Raw genomic sequence first — 15,882 nt, forward strand, 5'->3', positions numbered from 1 at the left:
TTAAAATGTACGGAGTCATGTAGAATCGCGCACTCATACGTGCGAGCCGCAGGAACAGAAGCTGGTCAGAAGTGGAGATGGCAAACCAGAGCATTACATTACTGTGATGGAAGTATTCTTATTATTTTGAAATAGTCAAGGAAAAGGAGGAAGGAATAATGGTAAAGTGTAGATTATGTGTTGGTGAAAAGCTCTTGTCAACTGCAAAAAATACCACTTAAAAAAAAAAAAACATCTGCATGCAAAGCACAGCACTACAGATGTGTGTGTGTATAATGTTGAATATATGGAAATGGAGACAGAAATATAAAAAAACTTTTCCCGACTTTCCACCACTGCAGATCTTTGGACTGCTCAGAATAAAAGTTCTCCGTGGGAGACACATGTACGATGCCATCACAGCAGAGAGAGAGCAAATTCACAGTTTATTTGCTCTTTGTGGGAAGATAAACTGCCACGGTCACTGATAAAAGCGTGAACTTTGTAAAAGCGTTCAGAATGTTTCAAGCTGATGATGAAGTAGAGAATGATGTAGACGAGGACGAGGTCATACAGGGAGTGCAGAATTATTAGGCAAGTTGTATTTTTGAGGATTAATTTTATTTGAGGATTTAATTTGAACAACAACCATGTTCTCAATGAACACAAAAAACTCATTAATATCAAAGCTGAATATTTTTGGAAGTAGTTTTTAGTTTTAGCTATTTTAGGGGGATATCTGTGTGTGCAGGTGACTATTACTGTGCATAATTATTAGGCAACTTAACAAAAAACAAATTCATACCCATTTCAATTATTTATTTTACCAGTGAAACCAATATAACATCTCAACATTCACAAATATACATTTCTGACATTCAAAACCAAACAAAACAAATCAGTGACCAATATAGCCACCTTTCTTTGCAAGGACACTCAAAAGCCTGCCATCCATGGATTCTGTCAGTGTTTTGATCTGTTCACCATCAACATTGCGTGCAGCAGCAACCACAGCCTCCCAGACACTGTTCAGAGAGGTGTACTGTTTTCCTCCTTGTAAATCGCACATTTGATGATGGACCACAGGTTCTCAATGGGGTTCAGATCAGGTGAACAAGGAGGCCATATCATTAGATTTTCTTCTTTATACCCTTTCTTGCCAGCCATGCTGTGGAGTACTTGGACGTGTGTGATGGAGCATTGTCCTGCATGAAAATCATGTTTTTCTTGAAGGATGCAGACTTCTTCCTGTACCACTGCTTGAAGAAGGTGTCTTCCAGAAACTGGCAGTAGGACTGGGAGTTCAGCTTGACTCCATCCTCAACCCGAAAAGGCCCCACAAGCTCATCTTTGATGATACCAGCCCAAACCAGTACTCCACCTCCACCTTGCTGGCGCCTGAGTCGGACTGGAGCTCTCTGCCCTTTACCAATCCAGCCACGGGCCCATCCATCTGGCCCATCAAGACTCACTCTCATTTCATCAGTCCATAAAACCTTAGAAAATCAGTCTTGAGATATTTCTTGGCCCAGTCTTGACGTTTCAGCTTGTGTGTCTTGTTCAGTGGTGGTCGACTTTCTGCCTTTCTTACCTTGGCCATGTCTCTGAGTATTGCACACCTTGTGCTTTTGGGCACCCAGTGATGTTGCAGCTCTGAAATATGGCCAAACTGGTGGCAAGTGGCATCTTGGCAGCTGCACGCTTGACTTTTCTCAGTTCACGGGCAGTTATTTTGCGCCTTGGTTTTTCCACACGCTTCTTGCGACCCTGTCGACTATTTTGAATGAAACGCTTGATTGTTCGATGATCACGCTCAGAAGCTTGGCTATTTTAAGACTGCTGCATCCTCTGCAATATATCTCACTATTTTTGACTTTTCTGAGCCTGTCAAGTCCTTCTTTGACCCATTTTGCCAAAGGAAAGGAAGTTGCCTAATAATTATGCACACCTCACACAATGTGTATAGTGAGCGTCTTCACTACAGGTGTATATTTAAGATGTTCAGAGGTGAACAAAGTACAAAAAGCGTAGTTGAGTAAAAGTAGAGATATACTCTGTAAAATATGACTCAGATAAAACTGAAAAATGTGCCCTTTAAACTTTCACCTGAATAAAAGTACAAAAGTATTTGCCTCAAGTGTACTTAAGTTTCCGAAGTACTATGATTTATTACGGCTATAATGTTTATCATTTTTGTCACAAGACTCTTTACTTATTCAACTCAGTTTATGTGAAAAGACTCTGTTACTCTCGGCACAGTGATCCAATAAAATTATATTAATCAGTCAAACACTAAAAGACAGGAGGTGGAGCTGGAGGTAGCAGAGCTGAAGATGTTGAGGTTTTCGTTGGGAGTGACAATGATGGATAGAATTAGAAACAAGTTTATTAGAGGGACAGCACATGTAGGACGTTTTGGAGACAAGGGATTGAGATGGTTTGGACATGTACAGAGGAGGGACATCGGGTATATCAGTAGGAGAATGCTGAAGATGGAGCCACCAGGAAGGAGGAAAGAGGAAGACCAAGGAGGAGGTTTATGGATGTGGTGAGGGAAGACATGCAGGCAGTTGGTTTGAAAGAGGCAATTGTAGAGGACAGGGGGGTATGGAGACGGATGATCCGCTGTGGCGCCCCCTAATGGGAGAAGACGAAAGAAGAAGAAGAAGAAGAAGAAGAAGGAGTCGGGGGGTTGGGGGTAACGCGTTACAAGTAACGTGCGTTACGTAATAATATACCTTTTCTGGAGTAACGAGTAAAGCAGCGTTACTTTATAAATGTACACATTAATATCTAAATTACTTTTCAGTTAAATTATTTGGCATAAAAAAAATCAATACTGAATTAAAATGTACGGAGTCATGTAGAATCGCGCACTCATACGTGCGAGCCGCGGGAACAGAAGCTGGTCAGAAGTGGAGATGGCAAACCAGAGCATTACATTACTGTGATGGAAGTATTCTTATTATTTTGAAATAGTCAAGGAAAAGGAGGAAGGAATAATGGTAAAGTGTAGATTATGTGTTGGTGAAAAGCTCTTGTCAACTGCAAAAAATACCACTTAAAAAAAAAAAAAAAACATCTGCATGCAAAGCACAGCACTACAGATGTGTGTGTGTATAATGTTGAATATATGGAAATGGAGACAGAAATATAAAAAACTTTTCCCGACTTTCCACCACTGCAGATCTTTGGACTGCTCAGAATAAAAGTTCTCCGTGGGAGACACATGTACGATGCCATCACAGCAGAGAGAGAGCAAATTCACAGTTTATTTGCTCTTTGTGGGAAGATAAACTGCCACGGTCACTGATAAAAGCGTGAACTTTGTAAAAGCGTTCAGAATGTTTCAAGCTGATGATGAAGCAGAGAATGATGTAGACGAGGACGAGGTCATATTTACGGAATTGCACGATGTTTTACGAGATGACAGTGAAAGGTATGTTCTCCCTTCACATCACCGGTGTGCAGCCCACACCCTCAACCTTATATACACGAACGATAGTTACATTCCTGGCGGCGAAGGCAGATTGAAAAGCAGTGTACAGAAGAGCGACTGGAAAGTGTTCAGCCTTGTGGTCAAAATTTAGTCAAAATTAAGTTATTAAGCATTTTAAATGTTTAAGACATGTCTTTTGCTCTAATATAACTGATTTCTTAATGGCAATTATCTATATTACACCTGTTACACCTGTAAGGCGTGAAAGAGATACAAGTAACGCAAAAGTAACGCAAAAGTAACGCAAAAGTAATATAACGCGTTACTTTCCATAAAAAGTAACTAAGTAACGTACTTAGTTACTTTTTTTGGGGAGTAACTCAATATTGTAATGCGTTACTTTTAAAAGTAACGTTTCCCAACACTGCTGATTGATGTAGTTGAGTAAAAAGTCAAATATTTGACTTTGAAGAATGTAGTGAAGTTAAATTAAAGTCTCCCCAAATAGAAAGACTTCAGTAAGGTTCAGACACGAAAAAGCGATTCAAGTACAATATTGAAATACATTTACTTTGTTTCTGTCCACCACTGAAGGTGTTATTCTAGAAACAATGATATAAACAGACAAAGGCATGACTATACGCCTGAATATATTGATTTACACTCAGGATTTAACAGGAATTCACAATTTATCAGTTCTGTCTGTTATTTAAAGGTGTCGTATATACTGGGTACTAATCTAAAACTCAATATAATATAGAAGATATTGACTTGAGAACCATGACCCAGATGAGTGAAGATAACCGGTAAGCCACAGATTGTCTATAACAAGTCAAGTGTTATTCTAGAAACATTTATATACACAAACGACGGCATGATTATATTGATTTGCACTTCTTTTTGACTACCTTCAGGCCAATCCAAATTGAGGATTTTTACAGCTCTGTGGTATACAAATAAATACTAATAGGCAGTGTATAAACTTTAGACTAATCTAAAACTCAATATTTTTGTGAGAGGATGTGATGCCTCTGTTTTACAAGATATCCATTTGAGAATCACGACCCGTGCATGTGGGGGTTGTGTCCCAGGTGGCTGTGAAGGTTTTCAGATTGGTTGCCAGGTGAATACTTGGCAGTTTGTAAGGCATTGTTATGGTATACGGTGCATTTATGATGGTAATAAAGGTGGTTAGTGGTGTAGATGGACAAAGCAGCCTGTATCTAATGTCAAATCAAGTTTATTTCTATAGCGCTTTTCACAACAGACATTGTCTCAAAGCAGCTTTACAGAAATCAACAGTGAAGGTGAACAATGTGTATTTATCCCTGATGAGCAGCCGTGGTGACTGTGCCAAGGAAAAACTCCCTTAGATGTTATGAGGAAGAAACCTTTAGAGGAACCAGACACTAAAGGGGAACCCATCCTCATTTGGGTGATATCAAGAGTTTGATCATAAATCTTTCAACAGTACAGAACACTGGAGAATGAGAACTAACATGAGCACTGGAGTGTGTGATTATGAGTAATGTTCTTTCTACAGTCTTATACAGTCATTTGTGGTTATAAAACTGAAACTAATGTTTTTAGTGTCTCCGAATTATAATCTGATTAAGTCTTACAGAAATTACACATTTTTTAATGCATTTCAGATTGGTATTCCAGAGGGTTGCCAGGTAGTTATTTCATCAGTGGTTGCTAGTGCATTGCTAGGGTATTGCTAGTGTATGTAGGGCTACTAATCAGCAGGTCCTGAGTTTAATTCCCTTATATAAACAGTGGTGGAGAGTAATTAATTAAATGTAATTTCTTACTGCACTTAAGTACCCTTTTTAAATATCTGTAGTTTTTTCAATTGAGACTTTTATTTGAACTTCACTAAATTTCAAAGTCAAATATCAGACTTTTTACTCAACTACAATTTTGTGAAATCAGTCGTTCCTTTTTATTTAAGAGAGGATAAAAACGTAACTGGTCAAACACGCAGCAATCCACCAATCAGAGTCGAGCAAGCAGAACATTTAGAGAGAAATAAATGATGGGAAAAAAAAAACTCCTGACTCGAACTCAACACAATATCAATTAAATAAGGTTTTGGGTTCAATATCATTTGAATAGATACCAATCAGTGTTTGAGTCATTAATATCATTCTATTAATAGACCAGTGTGCTGAGAGTCACATTCGAGTCTTTTCACATAAACTGAGTTGATTAAGTAAAGAGTCTTGTGAGAAAAATTACAATACGAACATTATAGCCATAATAAATCATAGTACTTTGGATACTTAAGTACATTTAAAGGCAAACACATTTACTCAAGTGAACGTTCAAAGGAGCACTTTAACTGAAGTCACATTTTACAGTGCTTTAACTTAACTACATGGCAACCACTGAATGTGAATGTAAGTCACAAATATATGGTTCGTAGGCGGTTGTGCTTTTCCAGGTTGTCGCTATGTGATTGTCACGAATTGTTTTTGGAAGAGAATAATAATGACAAACAAATACAATTGGTCAACAGAAATCACATTTATTTTATAGTGCAGAATCCACTCATATAGAATCTAAGAATTATTTCGATAAATTAAATTAAAGTCAGTCAGGTTCAGAGCTACATTTGCTACCCAGGAATATGGTATTGCATTTAGTCATAGTTATAAGGTATATGGGGAAGTGCAGTGGTATTCGACTTTGCATCCGAAAGGTCTTGAGTTTAAATCCTAACTACTGCCGAGCTGCCACTCCTGGGCCCCTGAGCAAGGCCCTTAACCCCACAACTACTCAGCTGTATAAATGAGATGAATTAAAGTCGCTCTGTATAAGTGCCAAATGCCATAAACGTATATATCGCAACCACAATACAATTATTGTATTGAGTGACAAATTTTGCTATTGGAATCCAGTGTTAAATTAATGAACGGCAGCTCATTCGAATTTCAAAAACAGTCATGCAGATACATCTAGAGCTGTGGTTAATATTCACATTGAGGATCAGATAAAGCAAAACCTGCTCCATGTTATTTGTAGTGTGATGACAACATGAGATGCTTTCCTGCTCAACATGTTTGTAAAGAGTGATTATTCAAGTAACTGCGACAATTCGGGGGCAGAACCTGGAATAAAAATGGCCTCTAACTCAAGTCAGCGATTGTGCCAAAACTCATCCTAAAAGTACTTCTGGGACTATGGTTTATTTTTTAAACCAGGCTTCAGGACCAGCAGAATCCCCAAAAGAGATGAAAGGAGTCCACACAGTCCCGTCACGCCTTCGTTCGTCCTGTAAACTCCAAGCTTATCCAAAGGAATGAAAAGATCGCACGTGTTCTTCAGCACATCGAGGACAAGAGCCGGGTGACTCCTGAGGCTCTCGATTGAGAGGAAGAGAAACGCGTCGAGCTGCGGAATGATGACCGTGGCGGTTTCCTGGCTCTCGTTGAGGTGATCGTCGAGCTTCCGCCGATATCGTTCTTCTCGTGACTTCTGGACCATGAGCTTGGAAATGGTGTAAGCGTCCTGGATGAGGTTCATCACCAAGGACAAGAAGTAATACCGAGTGGCGTTCCGGCTCCATCGTTCTTTATCGACGTCTCGGATGAGGCTGATGCTTTGGGCCCAGAGGACGTTGTCACAGATAAAATAAAGGGCGCGGGTCAGATTGGATATGGTCAGGCAGAAACGCAGCACCGGGTCTGTCAGGTGAAAGGTTCTCCTGGCTGCATCGATCGAACTCACTGTATTACCAAGCCTGAAAACTGAACCAAAAGACAGTTAGCTCAGACGTTCTTTGGTCTATGATTAATCGGGTCACTTGACTGCATGACTGGCTGATTACAAAACTGCAGGAATGTGCTGGTGTTGCTCACAGTGGACACTGAGGGTGTCAACAAAATCAAAATGCTCTTCTGTATCACTCTTTACTGCAGAGACACATGTTTTTTTCTCAGTTGCTTTGGAGCGTTTCTCAGATCCGAAATGAAATTCTCAAAACCGCTCATCATGGAGTCTCATCATAAAAGCGATTTATTGTCGAGTCGAACAAACTGCGAACTGCTGTTTCCTACAGTATTATGTTGATCTACATATATCATACTGGTTCTGACCTGAATAGTCTAAACCGCCAAAACAACTAGGAACCAGTTTAAACCAGTCAAGTTAAATTTTACATTTTTTTTTGTTTGTTTTTGTAAATGCGTCTTGTATTAATGAATCGTGCAGAATCTCGAATGTCTCTAACGAAGGCGAGTGAAGGGCATCAGATGGACCAATGATCGACTGGTTCTCTAAAACGGGTCAAAGGTGAATCTCGTGAACCTTCATTTAAAAATGGAGGAACAACCAGGAAACGAACGAACACTAATTTAACAGTACAGTAAAAGTGTGAATCCCGGTGTCTTGCAATCGACATAAATCAAATATGCAAATCAGACCAATTAATTTGTGCGGTTGAAATTCAGCCTCGTGCGTTTTCACTTATTGTGACCCGAACCATAGTTTACATCAGGAAACACTGATACCACGACTAAACATCTTGTTTGGTGAAAAACGATAAAAGGACTCGAAGGATTTGATAAAACGTCTAGGCTTTCGCAAGAAATCCAATGTGTTGTGCTGAGAAAAATATTAAGAATGATTCGAGAAACGCTCCAAAGCAACTGAGAAAAACTGTAAGAGGTGGATTGATACAGGTAGGACACCATTGAAGGCCTAGGTGTGAAATACACATCCCACCACTGGTGTATATATGTATGTATGTGTGTGTGTGTGTGTTAAGATCACTTTAAAACTATGGACCTTGAAATAAATATAACAATTGCAGCTTGTTCTCTTGTTTTTATAGGAACTAAATTTATGGTTGTGTTTCTTAAACATTTCAGTGGAACAAAAAAAGGTGATCTACTGGTGGAAGGTTAAATATTCCATTAGTGATCAGTTCCAGCAGGACATTTTGGTATCTCAGTGGTTAAGGCGGTGGATTTCTCATCAGAAATTGTGAACTCACAAGGGTGTGAGTTCAGATCCCAGTGGCACCAACTGTTTAAGTTTTAGTGCATCTGCCAAATGCAAAAAAAAAATAATAATAATAACGTGTTGTGCAAGATGAGATATTGAGGACAGAGGGGGAAGAGGGTGAAAAGTTAATAATAAATAAGATAACAGAGAAGAGAATCCACTGGACTAAGTCCATCTGAAGATCTGAAGAGACAGAACCACCCACGTGTACCACTTACGCTTCCTTCCCGAGCTCATGTTGGACTCCAGACTCTGCAACTTCTGCACCAGAACTTTTCTTCTTATGTCGTCCTGGAGCAGGTACCTGGCCAGCGCGCATGCGTACTGCGTCGCCCTGCATATAAGTTATATGGATCTCAAATTCTTCGTAGGACAAAAGTTCAAAGCACGAACTTTTAGCTGTAACCCACCTGAAAACGCGATCCCGTCCTTGACTCTGATTGGTGAATTTGACGAACGCGTTCATTTCTGCCTCGAAAACTCTCGGAACCGACCGACTGGAGCAACACGATGACGCGCTGAGCGCACTCCCGGCTGTCGGGGCGCATGCGCACTAGTTTTTAGAGCACGTGTTGCGTAACAGTTGTTCAAAATCCGTTCTTGATAAAAAGCGCAATATTCTTCTTAGATGTAATTTTTTGACCTTGAAAAACTCCTTGTTATCAGTGTTTTATCTACAGGTTTTACTTTATTGGAAATTGTTCTAAAATAAGAATTTTAGTCCCCATAACATGGGTCTCTTCAACTGGGAATTCGCGACCTCTAGTGGGTCCGCGACGGTACTGCAGGAGGCCGCTAATTAATTGTGAATCGCATATCGTTTTTGTAAAAAAAATTAATAAACATGGATGAAAATCATCAAAGATAAAAGATAGAATTTAAAAAGATTATAATAATTACTTAAATTAAAAAAACAAACTTTAAGCTGAAATTGTAAATGTATAATAGTCCACCTGATCGTTAAAGGAAAATGTATGAAACTGCAAACCTACTAAAATAAAAGACTTTTGAACTTTGAACAACTCAATAAATTGTGATTTTAATTGCAAAATATATGTTTGTTATGATGCATAAAACCTTTTGAAAGATACAAAAAAATGTATGGAAATATATCGACAATGATGCATGAACAACAACAACATATTTCTAATTGTCTTAACATAATATAACTAGTGTGATATGATTGGTTTCTATTAAAATCAGTGGCTGTGTTTGACACAATTTGTATCAGGGGGTCCCTGTCCTATTTCTCTATTGCCTAAGGGGTCTTGACCTGAAAAACGTTATAGACCCCTGCCCCGAGCCTTATATTCCTTTATAAAAATGTTTATGTAGTGTTTAGGAAGAATTCTTTATTCTACAAAAGTTGGTGGGAGAAAGAAATTTGAAGTTTTGAAGATGAAGATGAAGTTAATATTTTAAAAACAAATTATTTTATTTTACGGATTTTGGGTAATTTTTCTTGCACCTCTGTCATTTGATAAAGGATTAATTTATTTTCTTTTTTTTTTGTTCTAAGTTGTCATTTGCCATTTGTGGTTGTCAAGTTGTTTTTTTTTGTTAAAATTCTTGCAGAAAAAAAAGAAAAACAAACAAAAAAAGTGCAACGTCACCTAAAACTTCCTCTGAATGACCCCATGACCTCACTTTCTCTTCTATATGGTTCTAGGTGATATTCTGTATTTCTAGAACATGATTTCTTTATTTAAAATGATAAAAAAAAAAATTTTAAACTTATTATAATCATAAATAAATAATAAATCATATATATTTAACTAAAAGAGAAAAAATATTAGCTTTTTTGCATTACTTTTATTGACTTCTGGTGTAGACATGCAATTCAATTCAGTTTCATTTCGAAAACAGTTTGAACAATGGACTTTGTCCCAAAGCAGCTTTACATAAATCAACAAATCAATATATCATTTAATATATAGGTTATAAAAGCTAACATTATATGTTAAAACCTAGAAGTTTAACCGTAATGAGCAAACCAGTGGTGACAGTGATGAAGGAAAGAATCCATTACACGGTACGAGGAAGAACCCATTTCAGTATCGCCAAGCTGACACACTTGGGGCCCCTCAGCAAGGCCCTTCATGGCTGACCCTGTGCTCCGAGCCAAACCTTATACCATGTAATGTAATGTACATGTGACAAATATAAAACCTATCTATCTATCTATCTATCTATCTATCTATCTATCTATCTATCTATCTATCTATCTATCTAGTTTTCATTTTACTTATTGAACGCTGAGTAAAATCCTGCTCCAGTCCTCCAGGGGGCGCTCTAACTCAATCAGCTCTATCGCTGGCGCTCTTATCTCCGGCTTGTTTTTTGTCAGCGGAATTAAAGATGGCGGATTCCGAGGAAAACAAACCAGCGACCTGCACGTTTCTGTTTAAGAAGTCAAACAAGAAATTCTCGGCGCGGAAAAGAAAAGCCAGTGACAGCGACAAGGGTTAAAAATCACACTTTATTTCCCGAAAAATGAATAAATAAATTGTGTAATTGAGGTTTATTATAACTGTCAACTCGATGGCTAGTCAGTTATGCTAACTGTGTAGAAACCACGGAGCCCTTAGAGCATAATAATAATAATGATAATAAATGCGTGTGTGTTTATTCAGACAGGAGCAGCGATGAGGAGAAAAACGCCGTGGTGAAGAGAGAAAAGAAAGCGGCCTCTCACAACCCCATGATCCAGCGGGTCAGTCCGATTTACCACTAATAATACATTAAAAATGCCAACAGCGATTTTCTAAACTCCTTCTTTGTTCACCACGATCTCAGGATTACCTACAGCACGATGATAATATATGTAGGGCATCGAGGCAAATTATTAAAATAAACTAAACGAAGTTTATATAAAATGGGCTTGGTTCAGTCTATTTAACTACACACTGAGCCCTGTGTTTCCCCACGAACCATTATTAGTGACGCACCACCAGCTAAACTCGCTCTGGACAGTTAAACACTTTGGCAGTTTTTTTCCGCCATATTAAAAAAAACATATTACTTAATTCCGACTTTTTTCTTCTCGCAATTCCGACTTTTTTCTGTGCCGTCACCCCCTCTGTAGTGACAAAAAGCTTTGTGAACATGGGTGTAGATCATTCGATTAGATAATAATCACTGACAAAATAAAAATATATTAAATAAATAAAATAAGATCTCAATTACTGCACCTTTGATCGTTTCCTTGTATCCCATTCACTTCATTCAACTGTATTGCAGAGCAAGAAGGTGGAGAAAGAAGTGGTTTCTTCTAGTGACAGTGAGGAAGAGAAAGAAGCAAAGAAGGTCACGGTGGCTTATAAATCCACTCGCTCAGCGGTAAGAAATCACACCGTCTTTATTATTAATATCCAATCTCTGAAAGTTTTCACTGCGTATCAGTAGATTCATTAAGTGTAGCAGTAAAAAGTGATGCATCAATAAAACAAACAGAGGAAACAGGATGATTCGATGTCTGAATAAAATCCCTGCATGTTGCTGTGTTTGTTGTGTGAGATAGAAACCAGAGGGACCGGACGACATGGGAGCCACGGCCGTGTACGAGCTCGACACCGAGAGAGATAAAGACGCCCAGGCCATCTTCGAACGCAGCCTGAAAATTCAGGAGGTGAGATTTTTTTCTTTTTTCAGAAAAATCAGATTTGTTCCAGAAGATCTCTCACGGCATCTGGGCTTCACGTGTTTTCACCAACACCACGTGACGCGTGATCGTATTTCTCCCCCGGTTGTAGGAGCTGCGCGGTAAAGAGGACGATAAAATCTATCGCGGCATCAACAACTACCAAAAGTACGTCAAGCCAAAGGACACCACCATGGGGAACGCTTCATCTGGCATGGTCAGGTAGGAGGACACAGAGACACGGTCACACCCTCAGAGACCACCTTTCGTCATATTCGCCGCTTTCTGCTTCTTCCTTTTTTCTTCTCTTTTCTTTTTTTTTATCCTCTAATTTCTATTCTTTTTCTTTTCATTTCTTTTCTTTCTTTTCTCCCTCTTTCTTTTCTAATTTCTTTTCTCCTTTTTATCTTTTCATTTCTATTCTTCTTTTGTTCTTTTCATTTCTTTTCTTTTCTTTTCTAATTCTTCCTTTCTTTACTTTTATCTTTTTATTTCTATTCTTTTTATTTCTCATTTCTTTTCTTATTTTCTTTTTAAATTTTTTTTTTTTCTTCCTTATCTTTTTATTTCATTTATTTTTCTTTTCTTTTAATTTCAATTTTTTTCCCTTTCATTTCTTTTCTTTATCTTCTGTTCTTTTTTTTCCTTTTCACTCCTTTACTTTTCTTTCTTTTTATACAGCTGTGTGATCTGTCGTGTTTGATAGGAAAGGGCCGATCCGAGCTCCTGAGCACTTGAGAGCGACGGTGCGGTGGGATTATCAACCCGACATCTGCAAAGATTACAAAGAGACAGGATTCTGTGGATTTGGAGGTGTGTGTTTGTGTCTGTGTGTGTGTGTGTGTGTGTGTGTGTGTGTGTGTGTGTTTGGTTGGTTGGTCTGTGTTTTTGTGTGTTTGTGTTGGTTGGTCTGTCTGCCAGCCAGTCTGTTTGTGTCTGCTGGTTGATCGGCAGATCGGCAGATCGTCTGTTGGCTGGTCTGTCTGTCTGTCTGTCTGTCTGTCTGTGTCTGCCGGTTGTACAGTCTGTCTGTCTGTGTCTGCCGGTTGTACGGTCTGTCTGTCTGTGTCAGTCTGTCTATCTGGGTGTATTTGTGTATGGAGACTGTGTTTGTAATCAACTGGTTCAGATGATTAGAAAATCTGGTCTTTGTTCTCCCAGACAGCTGTAAGTTCCTGCACGACCGCTCTGACTACAAACACGGCTGGCAAATCGAGAGGGAGCTGGAGGAAGGACGATACGGTGCTAACGGTGAGCTCAAACAGGACATGTAGTGCTGTTCATATGATCACACACACCATACAACTACACACACACACACACACACACACACACACACACACACACACACACACACACAGCAGACGCAGGCTGAAATGCAAGTATGTCTTTCTGGAAGTAACACCTTTAACCTCACTGTGTTAAAAATGAGTTTTGTGTTAAACAAGAAATATAAAATATCTATAGACAACAAAAGCAAATCACTTTTATTTATTGGGGAAAAAACTTCAGGAGGATTTGAGATGCGGCTGTAGGTTAAACACACCTGTCCTGTGTGTCCTTCACAGACGAGGAAAACTACGAGGTGAGCAGCGACGAGGAGGATCTGCCTTTCAAGTGCTTCATCTGCAGGGATTCATTCAAGAACCCGATTATAACCAAGTGAGTCTCAAACACAGAGTTTAAACCGCTAACAGCACGTGGAGTCCACAAGTACCTTCTGAGGAAAATGTAGAGATATGATGATATTTATTTATTGTGCATTTTGCCATAAGAGCCACAATACAGTGGCATTGAGTAAAAGACAGGAGGTGGAGCTGAAGGTAGCAGAGCTGAAGATGTTGAGGTTTTTGTTGGGAGTGATGACGATGGACAGGATTAGCATTGGACAGCATTGATAACCTTGGAATATATCCAAGGTTAATTTCTATAGTATTGTTGCTTGAGAACATACAGTAGTGTGAAAGTGTTTGCCCCCTTCCTGATTTCTTTTTTTTTCTCGCATGTTTGACTCACTTTAATGTTTCAGATCATTGAACTAATTTAAATATTGGTGAAATGCAAAACAAAATTGCTTATAATTTTTATTAACACAGTTTTTTATTATTATTATTAACATTTCGGATCATCAATTAATATTTTATAATAGTTTATATATATTTTTTTTAATAAATACAAATAAAATCGAATAAATAAATCCAATGTAATACCCTTTTTTATTAAAATGATTCAATTTAGTGATCAATTAAATTGGTTAAATTGATTCAATAACCAAAGTCAATAAAATTAAATAAAGGGAAAAAGTAGAAAGTAGTTTACATTTGTTAGACACAAATGTACTTCACTACATTCAAAAGTCAAATATTAAAATTTTTACTCGACTACATTTAGCGAAATCAGTTGTTCCTTTTTATTTATGAGGATAAAAACTTAACTGGTCATCAATCCACCAATCAGAGTCGACGCTCTGTTTTAAACTTGTTTTGATTGGTACTTGGCAGTGGCGGATTTAGGCAGAGGAGACATGGGCATCTTGCTGTGGGGCGGCACGGGGCGTCCACGCAAAAGAAAAAGAAGAAGGAAAAAAAAATAAATCATTTGCACGATCGCATCAATTATTCTATCATGTCAAGGGGAATGAACCTGGTTGCGACTTTTTAAAAAATTTTTTTTATATGTGTCAGATTTGGGCTTCCGTGGTGTTTAGCTTTCCAGAAGCGCAGAGTTTAGCGGGTGGTGCGTCAGTAAAAGCGCTCCCCACGGAAACACACAGTGCTCCATGTGTAGTTAAATGGACTAAACAAAGTCCATTTTCTATAATAATTTCCCTTGATGCATTTTTGTATGGGTGCTACTCCAGGAATCGCTTAAGTCCTAATTTAAAGTTTAATAATAACTAATAATAAAAAACAACAGAGACACTGTGCTCAAGTCTAAACTTGGAAGAGGAAGAGACTAAACAAACATTTGGTATTCTGACAGCCCTGTACCAAAACATCTCAGTACAAATATGTATACCGTAAACCCCTGATAAATACATACAGTAATGTTATAATGCACTATAGTAATGTTGTAAAGCTGCATTCATGACCTGGACACATTCTTTGCGTTGATCAGGTGTAGACATTATTTCTGCGAGGCCTGCGCGCTACAGCACTACCGCAAGTCCAAACGCTGCTACGTGTGCAACCAACAAACCAACGGAGTCTTCAACCCAGCCAAAGGTAACAGACCAGGGGTTCAGGCTCGCTCTGAGGTTCCCTGATGTGTGTATGTGTAGAAACTCAAGATGTTCCACTTGACTTCAGCCACAAGTGTGGTAGTAAGAGGAACCGTTTGATGCAAAAAAAAAAACGGGTGTCCTATTACTTTTTGAACCACACAGTGTATGTATGTAAAAATAATAAATTCAGCTCGTCATAAATTTTAAACGATTTCTTTTTCCTTTCTCAAGAGTTGATGGCGAAGATGCAGAAACAACAGGCTGCTGCAGACCAGCCGCCTTCAGACGAGGAAGACTAGCTTTCCCATTGCCTCCGTTCCCCTCTTACTCTTCTCCTTATATGGCTCTCTGTTTTGTAAATTAATGGTCAAAAATAAATACATTTTTTTTTTTAAATCACTCGTTTGTTTTCATAAAGAAATTAATAAATTACTGCTACTAATCCACCTATTGAAGACCAGCTGAAATGTTCTCAGTAGTACAGCTGCTGAAAACGTCCTCACTTTTAACCCTCGTGCTTCATGTACTCACCTTACATGTTATTTCACCTGCTCAAAACTATCATGTAAGTGAAGCATGGCGGTGGTAGTG

The 15,882-nt window shown here is 38.6% G+C and overlaps 2 protein-coding genes across 2 annotated transcripts; one reads left to right on the plus strand and one right to left on the minus strand.

The window, feature by feature from the left end:
• Positions 1-5,932: 5,932 nt before the first annotated feature.
• pex11a (peroxisomal biogenesis factor 11 alpha) lies at positions 5,933-8,994 on the minus strand. The gene is made up of 3 exons (XM_046865419.1): positions 8,839-8,994; positions 8,647-8,762; positions 5,933-7,170 (listed from the first exon to the last, which is right to left on the minus strand). Exons 1-3 carry the CDS (start codon positions 8,892-8,894, stop codon positions 6,602-6,604), a joined length of 741 nt encoding a protein of 246 aa, XP_046721375.1. The 5' UTR covers positions 8,895-8,994; the 3' UTR covers positions 5,933-6,601.
• Positions 8,995-10,732: 1,738 nt separating this feature from the next.
• rnf113a (ring finger protein 113A) lies at positions 10,733-15,687 on the plus strand. The gene is made up of 10 exons (XM_046865416.1): positions 10,733-10,892; positions 11,062-11,141; positions 11,669-11,767; positions 11,949-12,056; positions 12,181-12,290; positions 12,775-12,881; positions 13,230-13,319; positions 13,637-13,730; positions 15,186-15,292; positions 15,523-15,687. The coding sequence occupies exons 1-10, from the start codon at positions 10,787-10,789 to the stop codon at positions 15,588-15,590; spliced, it is 969 nt and encodes a 322-aa protein (XP_046721372.1). The 5' UTR covers positions 10,733-10,786; the 3' UTR covers positions 15,591-15,687.
• Positions 15,688-15,882: the final 195 nt, after the last annotated feature.

The sequence above is a fragment of the Silurus meridionalis genome, chromosome 14 (assembly GCF_014805685.1).
Source record: "Silurus meridionalis isolate SWU-2019-XX chromosome 14, ASM1480568v1, whole genome shotgun sequence".
Lineage (NCBI taxonomy): Eukaryota > Metazoa > Chordata > Actinopteri > Siluriformes > Siluridae > Silurus > Silurus meridionalis.

Bases quoted from the DNA above. Each gene is read 5' to 3' on its own strand.
- pex11a (XM_046865419.1), bottom strand. From the start codon at position 8,894: ATGAACGCGTTCGTCAAATTCACCAATCAGAGTCAAGGACGGGATCGC. The intron at 8,763-8,838 runs GTGGGTTACAGC...ACTTATATGCAG, and splicing joins GGACGGGATCGCGTTTTCAG to GGCGACGCAGTACGCATGCG. The intron at 7,171-8,646 runs GTAAGTGGTACA...CTTTTGGTTCAG, and splicing joins CATGAGCTCGGGAAGGAAGC to TTTTCAGGCTTGGTAATACA.
- rnf113a (XM_046865416.1), top strand. From the start codon at position 10,787: ATGGCGGATTCCGAGGAAAACAAACCAGCGACCTGCACGTTTCTGTTT. The intron at 12,882-13,229 runs GTGTGTGTTTGT...TTGTTCTCCCAG, and splicing joins AGGATTCTGTGGATTTGGAG to ACAGCTGTAAGTTCCTGCAC. The intron at 13,731-15,185 runs GTGAGTCTCAAA...TGCGTTGATCAG, and splicing joins AAGAACCCGATTATAACCAA to GTGTAGACATTATTTCTGCG.